Source organism: Ictidomys tridecemlineatus, chromosome 12, assembly GCF_052094955.1.
Source record: "Ictidomys tridecemlineatus isolate mIctTri1 chromosome 12, mIctTri1.hap1, whole genome shotgun sequence".
In the NCBI taxonomy this organism is placed as follows: Eukaryota; Metazoa; Chordata; class Mammalia; order Rodentia; family Sciuridae; genus Ictidomys; species Ictidomys tridecemlineatus.
Window position 1 is genome coordinate 22,218,582 of NC_135488.1, and position 21,102 is coordinate 22,239,683.

At 40.0% G+C, this 21,102-nt stretch overlaps 1 protein-coding gene across 1 annotated transcript in view; it reads left to right on the forward strand.

Annotated features, from left to right (window-relative positions):
* LOC144369109 (acyl-coenzyme A oxidase-like protein) overlaps positions 1-19,791 on the forward strand; it is a 354,862-nt gene extending 335,071 nt beyond the window's left edge. The window contains exon 17 of the mRNA XM_078028174.1: positions 18,129-19,791. Within this exon, the coding sequence (XP_077884300.1) occupies positions 18,129-18,221 (93 nt within the window). The 3' untranslated portion in view covers positions 18,222-19,791. The remainder of the gene's footprint in view (positions 1-18,128) is intronic.
* The last annotated feature ends 1,311 nt before the right edge of the window (positions 19,792-21,102 follow it).

The following is a 21,102-nucleotide window of genomic DNA, read 5'->3' on the forward strand; positions in this document are numbered from 1 at the left end:
TGTAAAACTACATTCTACTTTTACTGTGCTATGAATTTTATTTGCAAGTAAGCAATTAATGTTTTGTGATTTTTACAATGATATGTTGCGTAGATTGATATATATTTTTGTTTTTATGCCATCTTGCTCACGTTCTGTTGTCAAAATTATGTGAATTTTGTAGACAGAATTTGGAAAAGTTACTTCTCTTTATGGTTTCGGGCAGTTTGCATGGTGTTGGAGTTTTATTTGTCTTGATTATTTTATTACAGTCACCTCAAACCATTTTAGTCACAAATTTTTTTTGAGATAGATTTTTGGAGTTTATGTTTTCATAGAAAAAATCATTTCATTCAGATGAAATTTTTATTTGCTGTATCAAAGAAAGTATTGCCAAATGCTTTGGGCTTCCTTCATTAATTGAAGTCAATTTACACCCTTATTTCTAATTTGCACTGGCTCCTGTTCACTAATTGTTAACTTTGCTTCAACTATGGCATAGCCCTTTTTAAGAGATTGACTTTTTAATTAGAGTAAAGGCTAAGCCAAAATAACAAAAAGATCTCAAAGTACAGTGGCTTAAACCAGGTAGAAATTTAGTTCTCTTTGATACAAAAGCCCAGCTAGTGCAAGGTGATTAGTGACTATTTCACAAATCATCTAAGATCCCAGGTTTCTTCACCTGTAGCTCCACCCACACCAAAGGTACTTATTTCTTCACCTGTAGCCCAAAATGGGATCACTGCTGTAATGGTTAATTTGAATTGTCAACATGACTGGAGAGATCCAGATGATTTAAGAGGTTTCCAGGTGTGTCAATGAGGGTGTGTCTAGGAATGACTGGCATGTGGAATAGCCTACTGAAGTAGAGACCCTCCCTAATAGTGGCATCATTGTCTAATAGAATGGTGGCTTGGATGAAATAAAATTTGGAAGAAAAGAAAGCAGCTGCACACTAAGGCGATTCTTCTTGAGTAGGTTCTTGAAAGGCTGCTGTGATCCTCTGAGGATATTGGACTCTCGCTTCTTCACTCTTCCAAAGCAGATTCTGCTAGTGATTCTCCAGGGAGTTTCTAGAAGCCTTCAGTCTCAGACTAGAGTAGTCTTGTTCTGGTCTTCAGCCTCTTGGACCATGTAGCTGCTGGTTCTCCAGCCTGCAGACGGCCATTATGGACTATCCAGCTTCTTATTGCGAAAGCCAACCTAATAAATCCCCTTTTAATAATTATACTTCCTGTTGATTCTGTTCCTCTAGAGAACCCTGATTAATACAATCACCAAGTCTGCATTCTAGGATGGGGCAGGGGGTAATGGAGAAAATCCAAGGTAGGACTCTTCCTTTAAAATAATAATTTCGAAGGGGGCCCCATCATTTCTGCTTACATCCACTAATGAGAGGTTACTAATGTGGTCTACAGAGCCACAGGAAAGATGGAAGTTATGGTCTCTGCAAGACCAACATGCACCCTGTTTCGAGGAAAGGAGAAACTAGATTTGGGAGGAGACTCATAGTCTGCAACAAGCATATGTATTTATTACTATTTTCTTTATAACTTATTACATCTATTTGCTTTGTTTCATTTTTGTTTTATTGCTTTACTAACTTCTGGAATTGATTTCTGCTCATAACACTAGGATTGTTTAAAACATGCTCCTTCTGGGTTTATGGTAGAGTAGCATCTCTCTGTAGTTATGGAAGTTAAATATGGAAATCTGATTTGCTTTGCACAATGAAATTTGAACACATGCCTTGCTCTGTGTCAGGCAGGAGTAGAGTGAAAGGGTCAGTGCACATTTTGTGCATCTTCATCTCCTTCCATGGTGATTGTGAAAACTGCATCAGATTGACTGACTACAAATGAGCAGAGTAAACACAGGGAGAACCAAATTTGATTACATTTAGTCCTTCCAATTTTTTGTTACCTATTATTATAAAATAACCTACTCTATCCTGATGGATATAAAAGCTATGAGCTTTAAAGTTTTCCTTTTGGGTTAATATAAGTTCAAAAGTCACTACTATATAGTGACTTGTTGAAAAAGCTCCAAATATTGAAATTTGTGTGTCCTCTGCTTTGTAGCATAGAATTGGCTCTACTCATTAGCTCTATTTTTATAATATTTAGATAATAGTTTTTATTTACCTTCTTTGTTTGCTTTATTTAACTTTTGTCTTACTATGTTTTTAAATTTTTATTTTGAAATAATTTTAGATTTACAGGAGAGTTGAAAAAATGGTGTAAAGAGTACCTATATAACCTTGAACCAGATTCCCCAATTGTTTTTTTTTCTTTTTTTTTTTAAAGAGAGAGTGAGAGAGAGAGGGGGACAGAGAGAATTTTAACATTTATTTATTTTTTTCTTAGTTCTCAGCGGACACAACATCTTTGTTGGTATGTGGTGCTGCTGAGGCTCGAACCCGGGCCGCAGGCATGCTAGGCGAGCGCGCTGCTGCTTGAGCCACATCCCCAGCCCCTCCCCAATTGTTAATATTTCTGAATCCTGGAAAATAAGTCTTAGATATGATGATTGAAATCATTCTCAAAAGGCCACCGTATTACCCTCAGAGTCAGGAAATTAATGTTAATTCACTGATTTAATCCACAGATCCCATCATATGGGATCATGTCTTAATGACCCTACAGGTCCAGGGTAAATCCAGGATGCCTATTGCATTTGGTTGTTCTCTCTCTCTCTCTCTCTCTCTCTCTCTCTCTCTCTCTCTCTCTTTCTCTCTCTCTCTCTCATTCCCTCCCTCCCTCCCTCCCTCTCATCTGGAACAGTTAATCATTCATTCTTTCTTTGCGTGAAGTTGATATTTTTAAGGGGCAGAGACCAGTTCTTTTAAGATTTTGTCATTGTTCTTTGTTATTTCAGCATTTTTGTCAGAAATATGACAGAGGTGATGTTATAGTCACCTCAAGGCATTATGTCAGGAAACATATAATGCCTATTAGTTCTATTACAGAGGATGTTAAATTTCATCATTTGGTTAAGATGATATGTAACAGGTTAATTAATCAGTATCTACAAAGGTTAGTAATAAGAATGTTGCAATTATTAATCAACAAGTTATTAATAAGCATTCATGGCAAGGTACTTTCAGACTGTGCAAATATTCTGTGGCTTATCAAAATTTCCGCCTGTCAGTTTTAGAACTCATTGATGATTTTTGGCTGGACCCATTGTAAATATGATGGTTACCAATTTTTTAATTTCACTGTCCTTCCATGTTTATCAATTAAAATTTGACTATAAGGGGAGCTTTTTTCCTATTTCATTATATTATGAACTAATTAATCAATATTATAGATTCATGAATTATTAGTTTATTCAACAGGATAATAATCCATCAATTAAATCAATAAGTTAATAATTCAATAGATACTGAATTATCATTCAATAATATTTAATAAATCAATGAATCATAACCCATTTTAGCATTAGTCATTCTAATGTACAAATGATCCAAGACTTGACCAGTGGAGTACTATTCAATTTAGACCTTGTGTCCTTATGACATATATTCATTATTGTTTGGAAACTTTCTTACTTTCTAGTCAAAAAAAAAAAGATATTCTAGACTTATCTTGTAATTACTCTCTTAATCCTGCAGATGGATAGTCATCTAAGGAGCCCTGGTTTTTATTAGTATAGAATGGTATTTAGAAACAATATCTGGCCACCAGTTATATTTATTGCTGTTGGACATCATTGCTTCCACCCATCCAGCTGAAAGAGCTAAGAAAGTATGTGTTCATATTCTCTCTACCTACACTGATAGATAATTAATACCCCTGAGTTCATACAGTATCTCTAATTACAACCTAATACCAGAATTTATGCTATGTAACAGAATTTACATCTTGTCATATTTATGACTCCCTCTGTAGAGCTGTTGAGGTTTACCTGTAGTGTTTTGTTAGGTCTAATAAAACTTTATTCAGCAATTCTTTTTGAGATGGACTGCCAGCTTTGAATTGTCTTAGTATCCTTTCATCTGAGAATGTCTTTATTCAACTCTCACTCCTGGAGGATATCTTTGGGTATATAAAATTCTAGGCTGATGAGTCTTTCTCAGCCCTCAAAAACTATTGTACCACTTTCTTTTGTCCTCCATGGTTCCCAAGGAAAAATTTAGTTGAATTTTGTTCCCCTATAGACGGGGCATGGTTTCTCTGGCTGCATACAAGATTTTGTCTTTGTCTCTAGTTCCAGTGGCTGATTAGGTCTCATCTTAGCATAGCTTTCTTTAGGTTTATCCTGGAGTTTATGGAATTTCCTCTTTATGTCAGACACATCCTTTGCTGTACTTTGGATGTTTCCAGCCGTCGTTTCTTCAAATATTTATTTAGCATTATATTTTTGCCACTCTTTCTAGAATTCTAATCACATAAATGTTAGACCTTTTGTTCTTGGCCTTCACATCCTTGAGGCTCTGTTTTTACTTTCTTTTTTCTCTATTCTTTCTTCTTTTCTGTTGGTCTATCATCAACTTAATTGCCACCTGTCACCTCCATTCTACTCTTGAACCTGTGTTCTGACTTTTTAGAAATCTTAATTCTTTTTCAGTTCTAAAGTTTGTATTTGGTTTTCTTTTGTTCTGTATTTCTTTCCTGTGACTACTTTCTATCTCTGTTATTTGTTTCAAGAGTATTCAAGATTCCTTATTCAAACTATTTTTTTAAAAGCTGCTTTGGAACCTTGTCATGTAATTTCAGTACCTGTGATCATCTCATCATTGACATGCATTTTTTTTTTGGTTCAACCATGTTGGATTTTATGGTTCTTCATGCACTGTATGATTACAGAGGATGTTAAATTTTATCATTTGGTTATAATGAACATTTTGAATATTAAATTAGGAGACTCTTTGTGTTGTTTAGATCCTACAGAGGTCATGGATACTTTTGATTTAGCAGTCTGGGACCTGGTTAGGTTCAGGCCAGCACTTCTAACCTGCACTTTGTATACTCTGGCCACAACATCAGTTCAGACTTCAGAGGTATCTGGGTGCTGTCTGCAGCGGTCTCACATGTACTCCATGGAGGTCAGCCTAGAATCTGGGAAGAGATTTGCTCTTCAGCTCTGCTCTTCAAGCCTAAAAATTAGGACCAGATCCATTTATGTACAGTTCAGAAGTGAACACAGGAGTTCTTTAGACCCTTGAATCATCTCCCTAAGCTTAAGCATCTCTCTCTCCATGATCCCCTAGTGTTTTCTAGTTTCCTTGGGGTACTCCTTTAATCCCTCTGCTTAGAAACTTACCACTTTCCTGATTGTGCCACATTTAGGACCCAGAGAAAGGATAAGGGTAGCTGCATTGAACTGGAAAGGAATCTTCACCATCTTCAGAGTTTGACCCTTGCAGGTTCCCATAGTATGGAGGCTGTAATGCAATAGAATGGAAGAAAGAGGAAAACGAGGGATTTCTACGGTGTTTCTGAGCATTAGGAAAGCCCTGTTATTTCTCCAGGGAGAATTAGATGATTTTCCTGAAGCCTAGTCTGTATTCCCAGTGTTTGCTTTTGGATTTCTGCCTATGTTAACTTTAGACTGTGAGAAAAAAAACTGGTAAACTTGAGGCTGCTTCAAAAGTGCTTTGAATTCAGGCCTTCCTCCCTGTCTGCTGCTGTTTACTTTTCAGATTCCTCAGGGTTTTAAGTTGGCTCATGAATCCTGTCCAGCTTTTGTACTTACATAGAATGAGAAAGAAAGGCTGGAATGCACTTCTGCTCTCTTACTCAGAACCAAAACCCCTTCTATCATTTTTATACTTTAGTTCACCTGATACATTTTGTTCATCTTTTCCACTCCCAAATGTCTAGTGAAATTCTTCTTAAAAAATTAATGGAGAATTTAGATGCCATAACACGTGTACATCTTAAGAAGACAATTTGATGAATTTTGAGAAATGCACTCATTCATATGATTACCAACCTATTGTAGAAAAAGAACATTTCTATCATTCCAAAATGTTTACTCCCTCCCTTTCCAGTCCAATGTCCAGCCCTCCAAAATCTGCCACGATTCTGATTTATCATCAAAGAGTAGGTCTGCATGTTCTCAAGCATCAAGTAGATGATGTCACGTGGTATATGTGCTTCCATATGTGGTATCTTCCCCCTTCATCTCATATTTGTATACTTTTCTTTTTGTAATGTCTAATCTGCTTTTAGTATATTTAATGAATATTTTGTTTCAAATATTATATTTTTCAGTTTTCCATTTAGCTCTTTTTAGAGTTCTCACATCTTTTCTGATATTCTACAGTTCTTTACCCATTATATCATATTTTAATGTAAATTCTCTATCACTTTGATTATAACTGTTTGAACATATAGTTCATCTAACTACCTATTTAGTAATTTCTAATTCTACACTAGACACTAGATGGTATAGATTGTAGAGATTCTGGTTTCAGTTATCTTCCTCTGAAGAGTGTCATGCTTTATTCTAGCAGACTACTTAGTTGCTAGTGATTTGTGGAGGCTTTATTTTAGGTTTTGCTAGGAAGAGTCTCTTTCATTTTGCCCTTAGTATTAAGATACACCTCCATTTTCCCAGAATTAGGTCTTTATTCCTAAGGTATGAACTTTCAGGTGTGTTAGTTAGAAATCCTAAGTAGCTTGACAAGCTGCACAAACCCGACAAGAGTTCTACCAACCCTGTGTCACCAGTGGTGGTGGGTTCTGAAATCTCTTCACAGTTTTTTTTTATTAGTTGCTCAAGACAATACAATTATCTTGACATATCATACATTTGACTCAAATGGGTTATGAATTCTCATTTTTCCACGTGTACAGATTGCAGGATTACATTGGTTATACAGACACGTTTATACATACAGCAATACTAGTGTCTGTTGTATTCTGCTGCCCTCCCTATACCCCCTCCCCTCCCCTCCCCTCCCATCACCTCTCTTTACCCAATCTAAAAATGTGACACATTTTTTGTAGCCTTCCAACTGTCACTTCTTTGGGGACTCTTTGTCATATGGCCTGGTGAGTGTTCATTTCAGGAGTCCTGTAAAAATTTCAGGAATTTTTGCATGAAGATTTGGGATTTCAGCAATCTGGGCTCCCACTTTTCTGGGATTTACCATTTTAAAATCCAACCATTCTGAAATAAAAAATTGGATTCCTTGGCTCCATAAGATTTCTTCTTTCTTTTCAAGTTTTATTCCTGCCACCTCTACCATGAATGGGAAGAGCCCTCTTCCCATTCGTGGTATAGGTGAACTGAATAAGCATGGATCTCAACCACACTGGTTGCCTTCTTTCAAGTTTGTATCTACCCGTTGTAGCTTCCAACAAATAGCATTTTTAAATAACTTTACATTTTTGAAATAGTAAAGTTTCAAATATTGTTTTAATTATTTTTACAAAGGTTTTCCGGAATTTATAGTTGTTATGGGCAGAAGGTTTAAAATGTGTTTAAGTTAAAAAGAGTTCACACTGGGCATGATGTTGCATGACTGTAATCCCAGCAGCTCAGGAAGCTGAGTCAGGAGGATACAAGTTCAAAGCCAGCCTTAGCAACTTAGCAAGACCCTAAGCAACTCAGTGAAACCCTGTCTCTAAATAAAATATACAAAAGGGCTGGGATGAGGCTCAGTGGTAAAGCACCCCTGGGTTCAATCCCTGGTACCAAAAAAAGAGTTCATAACTTTGATTTTGTGGACCTTTTTATTCTGCAGGCTTTTGTTTTGTTTATATATTAGACTATTTTCCCCTTTTAAGTGACTTTATCTGACCAATATTCATTTATGAAATAGATATGTTTTGTTTTATTCATTTCACCTAAATTTGTTTTCTGCATTTAATAATCCCTACTTTTTTTGGCTGGATTGGTTTGGTTTGTTCTTGTTGTTCGATGGCCTCTGTGTGACAGTGTCTATATTTATTGGTCTGATACAGGTATGCAAAGAATACAGTTCTGTTTATTGTCCACAGCTGGTCTCATTGTGCCATCATTCCCAATGACAATGAGGCAAGCCTAGTATTTGTTCATTAAATGTAGTTTGGTCTCTTTTGGACAATTAATCAGATGATGCTGGGTTTAAGCTTAGTCAGATGGAAAATTCTTCTGCCTCTTCTTTCTTTCTCAGAGTGGTCTGGGTCTGATGTCTCTGTTGACCAAGACCAGTCATCATCTACCACTGTCTCTCATACTTCATGCAAATACAGTATATCTGCATCCTTCAGTCATGCCGCACCTCAGCCATCTTTAGACAGGGACCTCGGGTGCCCCTTGCAAAATACCTGCACATTTGAGCTCTTTTGTCCAAGGAAGGGAGTGAACTTTGGTTCTATAGGATAAGCCACTCTTTTAGGAGTCCTGAGAATTGTCTGAGATCTGCAGAGAAATGTGTTTGTTCCTTTACCATGTCCCATTTTTAAGACATTTTGAAGTTATTTTTTATGGCTTTGCTTCAGATTGTTTATTTTTCCAAGTTTCATCTTATATAGAAGGGTTTTCTGTCTTTTTAAAAAAACTCTTTATGTTATTGTTAACTATTTAATATAAGACAGTGAGGCAGAAATACCTTCCTAACAGGAGATGAAGTACTGAATATCGAGCTTCCAGGTCCATTTTAATTCCAAATTTATTTTATATTTAAATATTTCAACCATTTTTGGCCCTCCTAATGTATCAGTCAGTATAGGTTAAGTATATGTAGTAACAAACACCCCCACCCTGGGCTGGGGATGTGGCTCAAGCAGTAGTGCGCTCGCCTGGCATGCGTGAGGCCCGGGTTCGATCCTCAGCACCACATACAAACAAAGATGTTGTTTCTGCCGAGAACTAAAAAATAAATATTAAAAATTCTCTCTCTCTCTCTCTCTCTCTTTCTTTCTCTCTCTCACTCTCTCTCCTCTCTCACTCTCTCTTAAAAAAAAACACCCCACCCCAAATCTTACTGGCTTAAAACAACCAATATTTTGTTTCCTCAATTATTTCACTGATCTATCTGTTGTAGAATGAAAGGCTTATGGAAAAGCCTTACTGTAAACACTGTTACTCACCAATTCAGATGGGAAAATAGGTGTTGCAAAGCATATGCTGAGTCTGAAAAATTCTGCTCACATCTCATTCAGCAAAGCAAATCCCATGGCCACAGCTAACTTGAAGTGGGTAAGGAAATGTAATCATGTTGTGTCCCCTGAGAGAATAGTCTAATGACCCCCCACCCCCGCCATGCAGATTTTCCTATGATAGATTTAGGGTTCACAGTAAAGATCTGGCCTCATATCTGTTTTCATTCTGAAGTTTCCCTATCCTTTCACTTCTTGTTTTCAGAATCTCAAGAAATTGCATATATTTCCACAATTCTGTAAGCCCACAGTGAGAGGGCACATATCCACATCTCCAGGTCTCCTTTTTATTCCCAGAGAAAAAGACCCTTTTTTAACAAATAAATCTGAGTGATCATATGGTGAGCGGAGAAGCTCTTTCAAAGATTTAAAGCAGTCCTTTGAGTTTTATTGCTCCCTTGGCAAATTTTTGAGTGTGGCTTAGACAATCTTTCTCTTGCTATAAAAGTTTGAGAAAACAAGAATTTACATCAAACTGAAAAATAACTAAAATTCTGAATTCACAAATCTTGAAAATGATTCTCTGGGAAATGGGAGTAGGGTGGTAAACTGCATCCCAACTGTGAGGCCGTGTCTGACAAAGGCCATCTATGGACTCAGTTGATCCAGAATCTATTTGTCATGTACATGACCACCTCTGGACTAGATCTGCCAGTCCAGAACTCAGCCAGCTCAGATAAAGTCAGACCCAGATACAAAAATCTGTTTTCCTCCACGTTTTATTTTCTGTTCGCATCTGACTTTGTTACATGTAGACTCTTGCGTTGCAAATACTCAGTAAACTTAAATATGATGCCTATAAATCCCATTTCATATTATGTACAATACCCATAATTCAAATGTCAGCTTCTTCTTAAAATCTAGGATAAGTCCACTGTGGTGGTTCTGTGTGGTTGACTTTATAAGTGGATGAAAATCAGGCCAATAAAACTGTCTACACGTCTCTTAACTGGAGGCCAGTTCAGGAGCATAAATTAATCCTGACCTCGGGTGAACACTATTTCAGCTGAGACTGGAGGAGCTTCTAGTCTATGCACTTGTGCACCTAAGATACTTCAGTTGTTTTTCTTTTTAAGTTAGTCCTTGATGATAATAAGAAAACAAAGCAGCATTCGGACCCAGGAAGCTTACTGGAGAGCATGGATCCCCCATGATCCTGGAAATCTTTATGGAAGAGATGTTACTATGTCTTTGATCTATTCACCTGTGACCACCTGGGCTGTGGAGCTTGTTTGAAGGCAGAAGAACACAGCTCAGCATCTCCTGGCCTTTGGTAGTCACTATGGAGGGGATTCACTGTGATCAATCTGACCCACACACCTGTCAGAACAATTCTTTGGGTCATGCTACCAATGGCAGAGAAACTATCTCAGTCTCCTATTACTGACAGAGAATAACAGAAAGTTTGCAGAAAGCTTTAGGTGAAGGATAAAATTTTCAGTTTTCGAATTTCAACTGGCCATAGAACATAAGCTTATGTTATGAACTGGCAGTTGGTGAGCATGGGCTTCAAACCATATTGCCTGGGTTCAAGTCACCTCAGAGCTCCTCATCTTGGGGAAACTCACTTCACTCTGTGCCTCAGTTTCCTCATCTGTAAAATGAATATAATACTCCTGCTGTGTTAGTCAGCTTCTTTATCACTGTGACCTAAAGATCTGACATGAACCGTTTAAATGAGGAGAGATTTACCCTGGCTTACAGTTTTAAAGGTATCAGTTTACAGTCAACTGGCTCCATGGCTTTAGGTCTGAGGTGAAGCAGTACTATATCATGACACAAAGTCATGATGGAGGAACATGCTCAGCTTGTGGCAGTGAGGAAGCAGAGAGAGTGGGCAAGGGACTGGGGACAAGGGATAGGCCCCAGGAGTTCACTCTCTCCAGCTCGGTTCCACCTCCTACAGTGTGCATCACTTTCCATTCAGATCATGAATCCATAGATGGCTTAATCCACCCGTGAGATCAGAACCTCTATGACCCCATCCCTTCTCAAAATCTCTACTTCTGAACGTGGCTGCACTAGGGACCAACCCTTCACCATGTGAGCCTTTGAGGGTCATTTCAAAGCCAAACCATTACACCTGCCTATCTCATAAGATCGTGTAGAGTTAAGTGAGTTAATACCTAGAAAACACTTAACATAGATCCTGACAGAGTTTGTGTTTAATACACGTGTCAATCCACAGCCGAGTTGTGCCGGAGCAGAGGAATAGGTTGCAGAAAGGCTGTAGGAAGTGCCTGGGGAGAGCTTGGGAGACATGTGATCTGTTGGGAAAAGCTTGCAGGAGATCTGTGACTAGTCCAAGAAGAGCACAATGCAGGCAGGCTGCACCCATGGCACCTCTGTCCCTCAAGGTGCTTCACCAAGCAGTGCCTCCTCTCCCTGCTGGTGTTTGGTCCAGGGGTGGCTGGCTGGACAAGTGACCCATGTCACTTCTACAGTGCCCTCAGTTCCACACTTGCCACTGAGGGAGGGGTTTTATGTGTTAGGCTGCAGAAGCAGTGACGTCATCAGCCTTGGCTTTCTTCAATTGCTTGTCTGACCAGCATCCCGAGGAGCATCTGGCCTACATGCAAGAAAGTAGCTTTCTACTGATAACACTGACTTGCCCTAGTTCCCAGAGTGTGTAAGAGAAAGCCAGTGTCCTTCAGGATTATATGCATCCCGGCATTCCAGCCCAGGCTTGCTCTCTTTGTTCCTTTAGTGTGGCTAGGTTTGGGGGAACAGAAAAGGGGTACTCAGGGACATGGTGATTTAATGTCTCCCTTTTCTGTAATGATGACACATACATGTGGACCATGACCATTGCTATTATTTACCACACGGAGGACCAGAAACAGACTGACAACACAGGTTAGTTTCCTGCTTTGTCTTATTTAATCCTCAAAATAATACCAAGACATAAATTACGGTTCAGGTGTTTCTTTTTGCTAATTTGCTTATTTCATCTACTTACTCTGTACAGATTTCCTGGGTGTCTACTATATGCAAGTCACACTGTTCTAAGTGCTGGGAATAGAGCAATAAAGAAAATAGGGGAAAAGGCTCTACCTTCCCAGAGCTAATCATGCAGGAGAGGGCAAGAAATGAGTTGTGAGATCCTAATAAATGCTATGGAGAATAATTAAGCAGGGGGTGAATAAGAAGGGCTAATGGTGACAGTGTTGCACTCTTGGGACAGTCTCGCACACTCATGATCTCACTGGAAGCTGAGTTTTGAGCAGAGACCTGAAGAATGTGAGGGGCTGAACTGGCAACCTGTAGGCCAGACTGGACTCCCCACCAGATGAGATGCAGAAATCCAAAATGGAAGGGAGCCTGGATATTCTAGAACAGCCATCAAGGCCAACGCTGCGGGTTTGATGGGAACATGTTGATGTGCTTACAAAGGGGCTGCAGGGGAGGTGGCAGGTCTTGTCATGCAAGACTGGCCTTTGATTCTGAATGGCTGGGATGTGTCTTTTTGTAAAGGGTTGGATTTGTTTGAAGATCCAACTTTATTGTGCAAAAAGGTTATCTATCATGAAACCATGATTTTATATATTGCATCTGTTGCATCCTCCTACTTCTCTCTACCCCACCCCCCAACAACTGTCGACGGTCAGTCTTCATTTTCTAAAATGTTACAAAATGCAATCATACAGTATATATTCTATTTTGTTTGACATCTTTCACTCAGAATGAAAGCATGTGTCCATTCAAAGATGTGACAAGAATTTTCTTGGCTGCTTTAGCCTGCAATAGCCAAAAACTAGAAATAGCCTAGTTCTTCATCAACAGGTAAGTAGATACAAATTGTGGTTCATGCATACAGTGGAATTGAAAGAAATGAACTATTGAAATGCCTAAAACACAGATGAATCTCAGAACAATTATGTTGAATGAAAAGAGCCAGACCAAAACATGGCCCATACTGTATGGGCCATTTGTAGTAATGGTTTCACAGATATACAAATATGTTAAGACTCACTAAATTTCACATTTTAAATATATGTGTTTCATTGTAGATCAATTATTATCTCAATAATCTGTTAAAAGACTATTAAGGAGACTTTATCAATAAAATTGATTGAAAAAAGATTCTAAAATTTCAAATTTATATTCTGGAAATAGAAAACATACATGCACATACATATAGAAACAGACCCATGACTTCATGGAGGAAGGTAATTAATTCTTTGGAATCACCGGGGGGAGTTTGAGATGACATGGGAATGTTCTATGTCATGGTTGTGGTCACGGTTACAGAACGGTACACATTTGTTAGCACTCTCACTATTCTGTACACTTAAAATTTTTAGTATGTACATCATACACACACACCCCATGAGGTGTGTGTAGGGGGCAAGTGTTTTTAAAAAATGAAATTAACAAAAAATAGTATTGGGCACTAACATAGGTGTGGGACCTACAGTGATGAATGAAACAGTCAACACACTTCAACGAGTACAAATTCAATAGAGGTGACAGAAGGTAAACACGTGAACAAATAAAGATGAGGCAGTTTCAATAGGAGCTCTACTCACCCCAGCTGTGTGTGCCTGTCTGTGCACAGGTGTGCACCTGTGTGGACGGTCTGTTTCAGCCTCAGAGTTCAGGGAGGCTTCTTGAGGAGGAGATGTTGGAGCTGACACCTGAATGATACGAAAGGACAACATGCAGAGAACATGAGACAGAGCATTCAGACAGAAATAGCAGCTAGCCCAAGCCAGCAAAAAGAAGACTGCTGGATTGTAGCAATTGGGCCAGGAGACAGTTTGGTGGCTGGTCACGTGGGGACCGAAGGCCTGTGTCAAGAGAACTTGATGGCCCTGCAGTCCCTTCTCTGCCAAGATTCTGCTAGTTGATGTTGTCACCATAATTACATTGTCCAATGTCTGAGGTCAGGTCAGTGGTCCTGCCTCTCTATTTTCTGCATCCCAGATGAGTTCACAGTGGATGTTTTAGTATTTGTTAATGAATATGTTTGTTCATTATGTGAATTACATCTATAATGTGCCAGACTTACTCTTCTTGAAAACTGTTCTAGATTTGTGTGTGGGGGTGTGTGTGTACATGTGTACGCGTGTGCATGTGCGTGTGCTGGGCATCAAATCCAGGGCACCAAGCCACAATCCCAGCCCTATGTTCTTTCTTCAACAAGACATAGTATTCCTCCCCATCACAGGAAGAGATTCTCTGACTTTACAGATTCCGTATACCCATCACTGATGCTCTGAATGCTGAAGTTTTCTCTTGATTACTGACAGGCAGAAAGAAAACAGCCCTCTTGGCAAAAAATCTCCTTGCATATCCAGGTCCCTAGAAAATGCATCGTCCATCTCATTGAAACTCACCATAGCCGGGTCACACACTGGGTGCCAGGCCCTGCGTATTATGAGTTGGGCCACGAACACCGTGTAAGGGCCAAGCTGTTGGGATTCAACCCTCAGCTCTACCAATCAAAGCTTCAGGATTTAGAGCGAGTTATTTAATTCATCTTGCCTGACATTTCCTTTTCTATAAAATGAGAATAATAATAAAAACTACTTTATAGGTAATGGGAAGAATTAAAAGCAATGATGAATGTAATGCACTTGGAACAATGGCTGGCACATTTTGCACTCAAAATTTGGGCTATGGTTGTGAAGAATTTGTGATGTCCCCCGCATTGGCAGCAGCCCTCCGAAAGGTGAGGGCCTGTCCATAGTGAATGTGCTCTGGGGCCCAGGGGCAGAAGGCGGGCGGGCTCTGCAGGATGTCAGCATGAGCTACGACGGCACGGAAACAAGTCTGCACGGGTGGGACATCTCTGAGCAGTATTGACCTGGGCCCTCATTAGTTGCCCATCTTTTTGTTTGACATTCGATTAAAATCATGGCAGGAAAGAACTGCAGGTTAGGGCTGTGTCAGTCCTTACTTCTCTGTCATTACATTATACTAGCACCCTGGGACTAGAGCAATAGAAAGACAGTTTTTATAAGACCAGTAAATAACCTTCAAGCAGATAAAGAATTATTACATAAGCGATGGTGTCTCATTAATTATTCTCCAGCTCTACAGGGGACAGACAGTGGAGGAAGACCCTGCGCCCTACAACAGAGGTGTAGAATTGGCTGCTGAGAAGTGCTTCTCTGACAAGGGGGTGACAAAATGTCAGGATGCATTGTTAAGTATGGTGGAGAATTCTCTTCCTAGAAACAAATATTAAAGTAACAAAGTTGCCTATCTGGACAATTGAGTCAGGCCTACTTTGTGGCAGTGGACAAAGAAAGATTTCCAGTGACCCATGGAAGCACATCTGTGCCAGAAGTGCTGGGTGCTGGGGATGCAGAACTCAACCAGCAAAGGCCTGCCATCAGGGAGCTCAGAAGGTGGGGACCAAGTGTCCAGGGAACCCAGGAGTTCTCAGATTCAGGGAAATCAAGGACCATGAGAAATAACAGGTGACTGACCATCTGTTTCCCACACCACACTTTGGAAACCTGACAGATGTCCCCAAGGCGGAGGGTCTATGCAGGGTCTTGGCCCACTTGGTACTCCCAAATGAATAAGGCAAATCTTCCTGCTTTGTGTTGGAAATAGTAGAAGAGATGGCTTCGAGGGTGGTCACTGTTCACTGGGACCAGTCAGTCCCAGTCTCTAAGCTAAAGATTTGTACCATAACCATAACCCGCCCAGTCCTAGAAGAGCTGAATGAGCCTCACACTGAAGAGAACTCACTTTGGACAATCTGCTTGGCTCTGAGAATGACCAGCCATGAAGAAACCACTGACAGTGGCCCAGCCTTAAGAAATGGACAGAAAAAGGCTGTCACCTAACTGAGTGGCTGAGCCTATTGTACTGAATTCCTCCAAGCATCAGTGCCTGCATATATAAGGAAATGTGATAGCGGATGACAGTACTAATTACAGAACCCGACATAATAACTCAATAAACTGCAATTGTGTTGATATTGTTATCGTTGCTGTTCTGTAGCCTAATGGAGTAAGGCCTGTGGGTGGGATCCTCCTTCCATTGAATTCAGCAAAGGTGTCTGCTCATTGAATAAAGAAGTGTGACAGGTGGCCTTTAATTTGCATGAGACCCATGATCCATTCTATCCATACCTTCCAAAAAATGGGAAGGTTTCCTGGGCACAGTCCTCAGTAGCCCCTGAGATAAATTTGGCCTCTGGGAAAAAAAGAACCCATACAATGGAAGGGCTGGGGAGCCCCAGAGATGCCAATATTTTATGTACAAGTTTGATGATGAAAATTATATCTTCTTAGGAGCAATCTGCTCTTTAAAATTCTGTACTACAAACTTTGTAATTATTAGGAATATTTCACGCCAGTAGTGTATTACAGATATAAGAGATACACCACACACACACACACACACACACACACACACACACACACACACACACATACACATCCTTTGATCATTTAGGAATGCCTTCCTAAGGATGCATCTAGGAAATACAACTGTGGTTAAAACTCCCAAATGTTATTTTACAGCACAGCAGAGCAGAGTCATCTGTTCTTGGTGCTCTGTGAGCCACGCAATGCCTCATTGCCACTTTTCCATTGCAGGTATTCACACAATTTATCAGACAGACAGACATTTCTCTAGGAATGGCCCATTAGATTTCAGCACTTCTTTAAAAACACTTCCAAGAGTGTTTAAGAATAATCTCAAACCCAGCAGGGTGACACACACTGTAATCTTAGCCCCATGGGAGGCTAAGGCAGGAGGATCACAAGTTTGAGGCCAGCTTGGGAAATTTAGGGAGTTTCAAAAACAAAAAGAAAAAAAAAAAGCAAGAGGTGTTTGGGGATTTGGCTCAGTAGTAGAGCGCCTGCCTAGCATGTGTGAGGCCCTGGCCAAAACCAGAAGCACTTCCAATTGCTGAGCTGTTTCCCACTTTCTCTCCTGGGAGCTTGACCGCAGTCTCCTCCTCTGCCTCTCCCACCTCCTTGACCTCCTCTCTTCCTTCCTTCTCCCATGCTGCCCCCTTTTACTCCTGCAACCAAGTGCAGGTGAAGCCCTTCTTTCTGATCATCAATTTCTCCCTGTTTCTCACCAGTTCTTCCCCCTCACTGCCCTGAAAATTAGGGATTTGAAGAAGGTGTGAAAACTGGAAATGTTTTCTCCTGGGATGCGCGTGTGGAGGGCGTGTGCAGACAGGAGGGGGTGTGATGGATGGGCCGGCAGCGCCCAGCCAGGCAGCAGCCTCCATCCATAGCTCAGTCACACGTGGGGCAGGCAGGGTGTTTTGTTCTCTGTCCCGCCGCTTCTTCCAGTAACGTGAGGAACAAATGTCTCTTTTGGACTGTGATGAGGCCGGCATGGATAGGTCTGGAGCATCACTGCATTTGGACTCTTCAGCCAGTTTTATTTCCTATTGAACCTTTAATGGAAATGCATACACAGCAAGTCAAGCCCTGTCCCTTTTCCGTTTTTACTTTTTTTTTTTTCCTTTTTTTTCTTTAAATTTCTTCCAGGAGTGCTGATGATAAGAAAAGCGATGTCTAAATCTTCTTAATGGTGTTTATGCAAGCAGTTTTGCTTAGCTGCAGACTGCAGGGCCCCCTCCCCAGCTCCCCTCCCTTCCCAGTCGCCCTGCTAATATTGCTGCTTCATTCCTTTCCCTGTTGGCTATTACTATGGACTACAGCAAATCTAAAACTAAATAATCCCCTTAGTGTCAAGTTTTCGGGGCTGAGCAAATAAATCTAATGAAATGCATTATCTAGGCGAAGGAGGCTGTTGTAAGGGGGGGAAAGATGAAAGCTATTTTACTTTAAGGCAGAGAATAACTGCAGATTGTTTGGGGAGGGGGCCCTATTGTAATTTTAAGTATTGTTATTTTTATTTTACTCAACTATGTCCGAGCCCTTTCTCTGATTGTAATTAAAAGTCCTGTGAAGCTTCTAAAGGCCAGAATTAAAGCCGGGGGAGGAGGAATGAGGATCTAGCTAGGGAGCCATGCAAATTCCTCCCAGTTCAGAGAGTTCAGATGTTCCGATGGGGACAGGCGTGTTGAGAACAAAGCATGGCTGATTCTCTTCTTCTCTTTTGTAGCTTCTAGGACTGGAACAGGGACATGAGCAGAGGCGCTGGCAAAACAGAGAAGTTGGAAGCTTTATTTATTTGTCTCTATTTTCTGCTGGGTGAAGCAACTTCTGTCTACAGGAAGGAGGAGAGTCTACACCCTGACTTCCAGGACCAGGCCAGCTTAGATGGGCCAGGGATGAGGATGTGAGCCCGTGGAGCTGCAGCCTGGCTCCCAGGGTATTCCCGGCTCCTTCTCCTGTGGGCTTTTGTTAGCTTGGCTTTATCTTCAACAGTCCCAGAGGGGCCCAGTTGAATGAGACTTGCTTGGTCTTTGAGCTTTGAATTGATTCTAGAGCCAGGAGGTTGTTCCCAAGATGGGGTAAGTACTCACCCCATGACCTCTGTCCATTTATTTATTTATTCATACATTTATTAATTAATTCTTCAAAAAATTGCAATGAGCATTTAGCTTGTTTGATAGCAAGGGATGGAATGATCTTGCCCTTGTGCAGCTTGTCCTCTAGAAAGAGGAGAGAGAAAAAAAAAAAAAAGAAAAGAAATACGGAGTTTGTCAAGTGGTGACCATGGTAATGGAGAAAACTAGACTAAGGATGAGAAGAAGAGACAGAGGTCAGAAAAGACCTCACTGTCTCATTCCTTTTAGGCAAATGGTTTCAGAGTACCTAGTTGAACCAGGACCTGACTGAGGTTCTGGGGTGACTGCAGTGAACAAAAGAAAAAAGATTTATGTCCTCCTAAGTTTTTTTTTCCTCTCTTGGAAGAAAATATAAATAAATAGTATAAGTGAAATGTGCTCAGAAAAAAATTAAAGCCAGAAGAGAAAGAGAAATGGAGAACTGGGAATGTTGAAACTTCAGCCTGGATGAGCTGTGAGCAGAATCCTGAAGCAAGGCAGGAAGTGAACTGATGAGTACCTGGGACAGAATATTCCAGAGAGGAGGGGAGCCAAGACAAAGGGCCTGGGGTGGAACTCTAGTGTGACGTGCAGCAGGAACAGCCATGAATCCAGTATGGCCACAGAAAAACACCAGGAGGGTAAGAAAGAGTGTCAATAGTATCATCCCCCATGTCCGTAGGCCTGTGCCTCCTCCTGTCCACCAAGTCCTGCTTCAAATTTAAACTGATTTGCTCTCCTCTCTTTTTGGCAGAGGTGGGGGGCAGGATGGTTAGAGGAGTGCTGAGGGTTGAAAATATCAATAAATAATATTTTGGGCCTCAGGCCTGCTAGGCAAATGTTCTACCACTGACCATGCTGTCAGCCCTACATTTCTCTTTATGAGAACAATTCTTCTCTACAACCCACCTAAAACTCCCCCACAAAGGGGAGCTTCAGCTTCACCCTCCTCATTTTTGAGTATAGAAAGACTCCCCCTCCTCAAAGCAATAAATCTGTTAAATATGTAAAAAACAGAAAAAAAACTTAAGTCACATTTACTTACAGCAGCAATGGAGACTATTACCACACAGGTGTTATTTTTAATGTAATTATCCACCCTTTTAATAAAATATAATCTTAAAAGAAAGCCCAGCAGATGACTGAAATGTATCAAGTCCAGCCTTGCAGGAAGACGTCACCATGAGCTTTATTTATTTATTTGTTCACAGCAGGGTTTTAAAAATTATTAATGCATGTAATGTTTTGAACAACCAATAAAAAATTATAAGTTAATGGATTTCATTGTGACATTTCTGTATATGCATATATCAGGCCTTGATCACATTCTCTCTCTCTTTGGCCCTCTCTTGCCCAGCCTCTTTCTCCTCTCCCCCAAGTTCTCTTCTAGGTTATCTTTATTTGTTTGTTTCTACATGTAAGAGGAAAATATGATTTTTGTCATATTTTGTGTGGCTTATTTTGCTTAATCTGATGTCTTTCCATTCCAACCATTTTCCTGTCGATGACATGATTTCATGCTTTATGGCTGAATAGTACCCCATCGTATGTATGTATGTATGTGTGTGCATGTGTGTGTATAGTCATCATCGTGTTGTATTTTCTTTATCCATTCATCTGTTGACAAGCACCTAGGCAGATTCCATATCAGCTATGTGAATATCAGCTATGAACATGGGTATGAAGCTCCCTGACTTCATTTCCTTTATACCCAGGAGTGGTATAGCTGGATCATAGGATGATTCTAGTTTAGAGTTTTTGAGGAACCTCTATACTATTTTCCATAGAAAAATGTACTGATTCATATTATTTTTCTCCATATCCTTATTAGCTTTTTAAAAATTTAGAGCCTTATAGTTATACATAACAGTGGGTTCATTTCAACAAAAATTATACACGCTTGGAATTTAATTTCAATCCCTATCTCCTGCCTTATTCTTCTCCCCTCCTTTTACCTATTTTCTACTTTGCTAATCTTTCTTTTGTTCATTTGTTTATGTATTTTTATTGGTACTTTACACACACATAAAGTTGAAATCCCTGTAGTATATTTATACATGTATACAATGTGGTTTTTCCTCCCCTTTCCCATTCCTCCTCTCTCCCTCTCAATCTCCTTCTTGTACTCCATGATCTTCCCTTTATCTTTATGATATCCCATACCCACCATCACCATTTTCTTTCACTCATTTTGCTCTCACTTCCTCCTATGACAGAAAGCATTCCACTCTTCATTTTCTGAGCCTGGCTTATTTCACTTAGCATGATGGCATGTTCTCAATTTCCATCCATTTATCAGAAGATGTCATAAAGTCATTCTTCTTTGTGGCTGAGTAAAACTCCATTGGGTATATATACCACATTTTCTTGACCCATTCATCTATTGATGGGCCTCTGAACTAAGCCAATAATTTTTGCCAAATCTTTCTTTATCTAAGTTGTAATAGTCATTTTGATGGGGAAGTAGAATCTCAATGTAGTTTTTACCTTCCCTGATTCCTAAAGATACTGAACATTTTTCATTTCTCTATTAGCCAAATATATTTCATCTTCTGAAGAGTGCTATTCAGATCATTGGTCCATTTT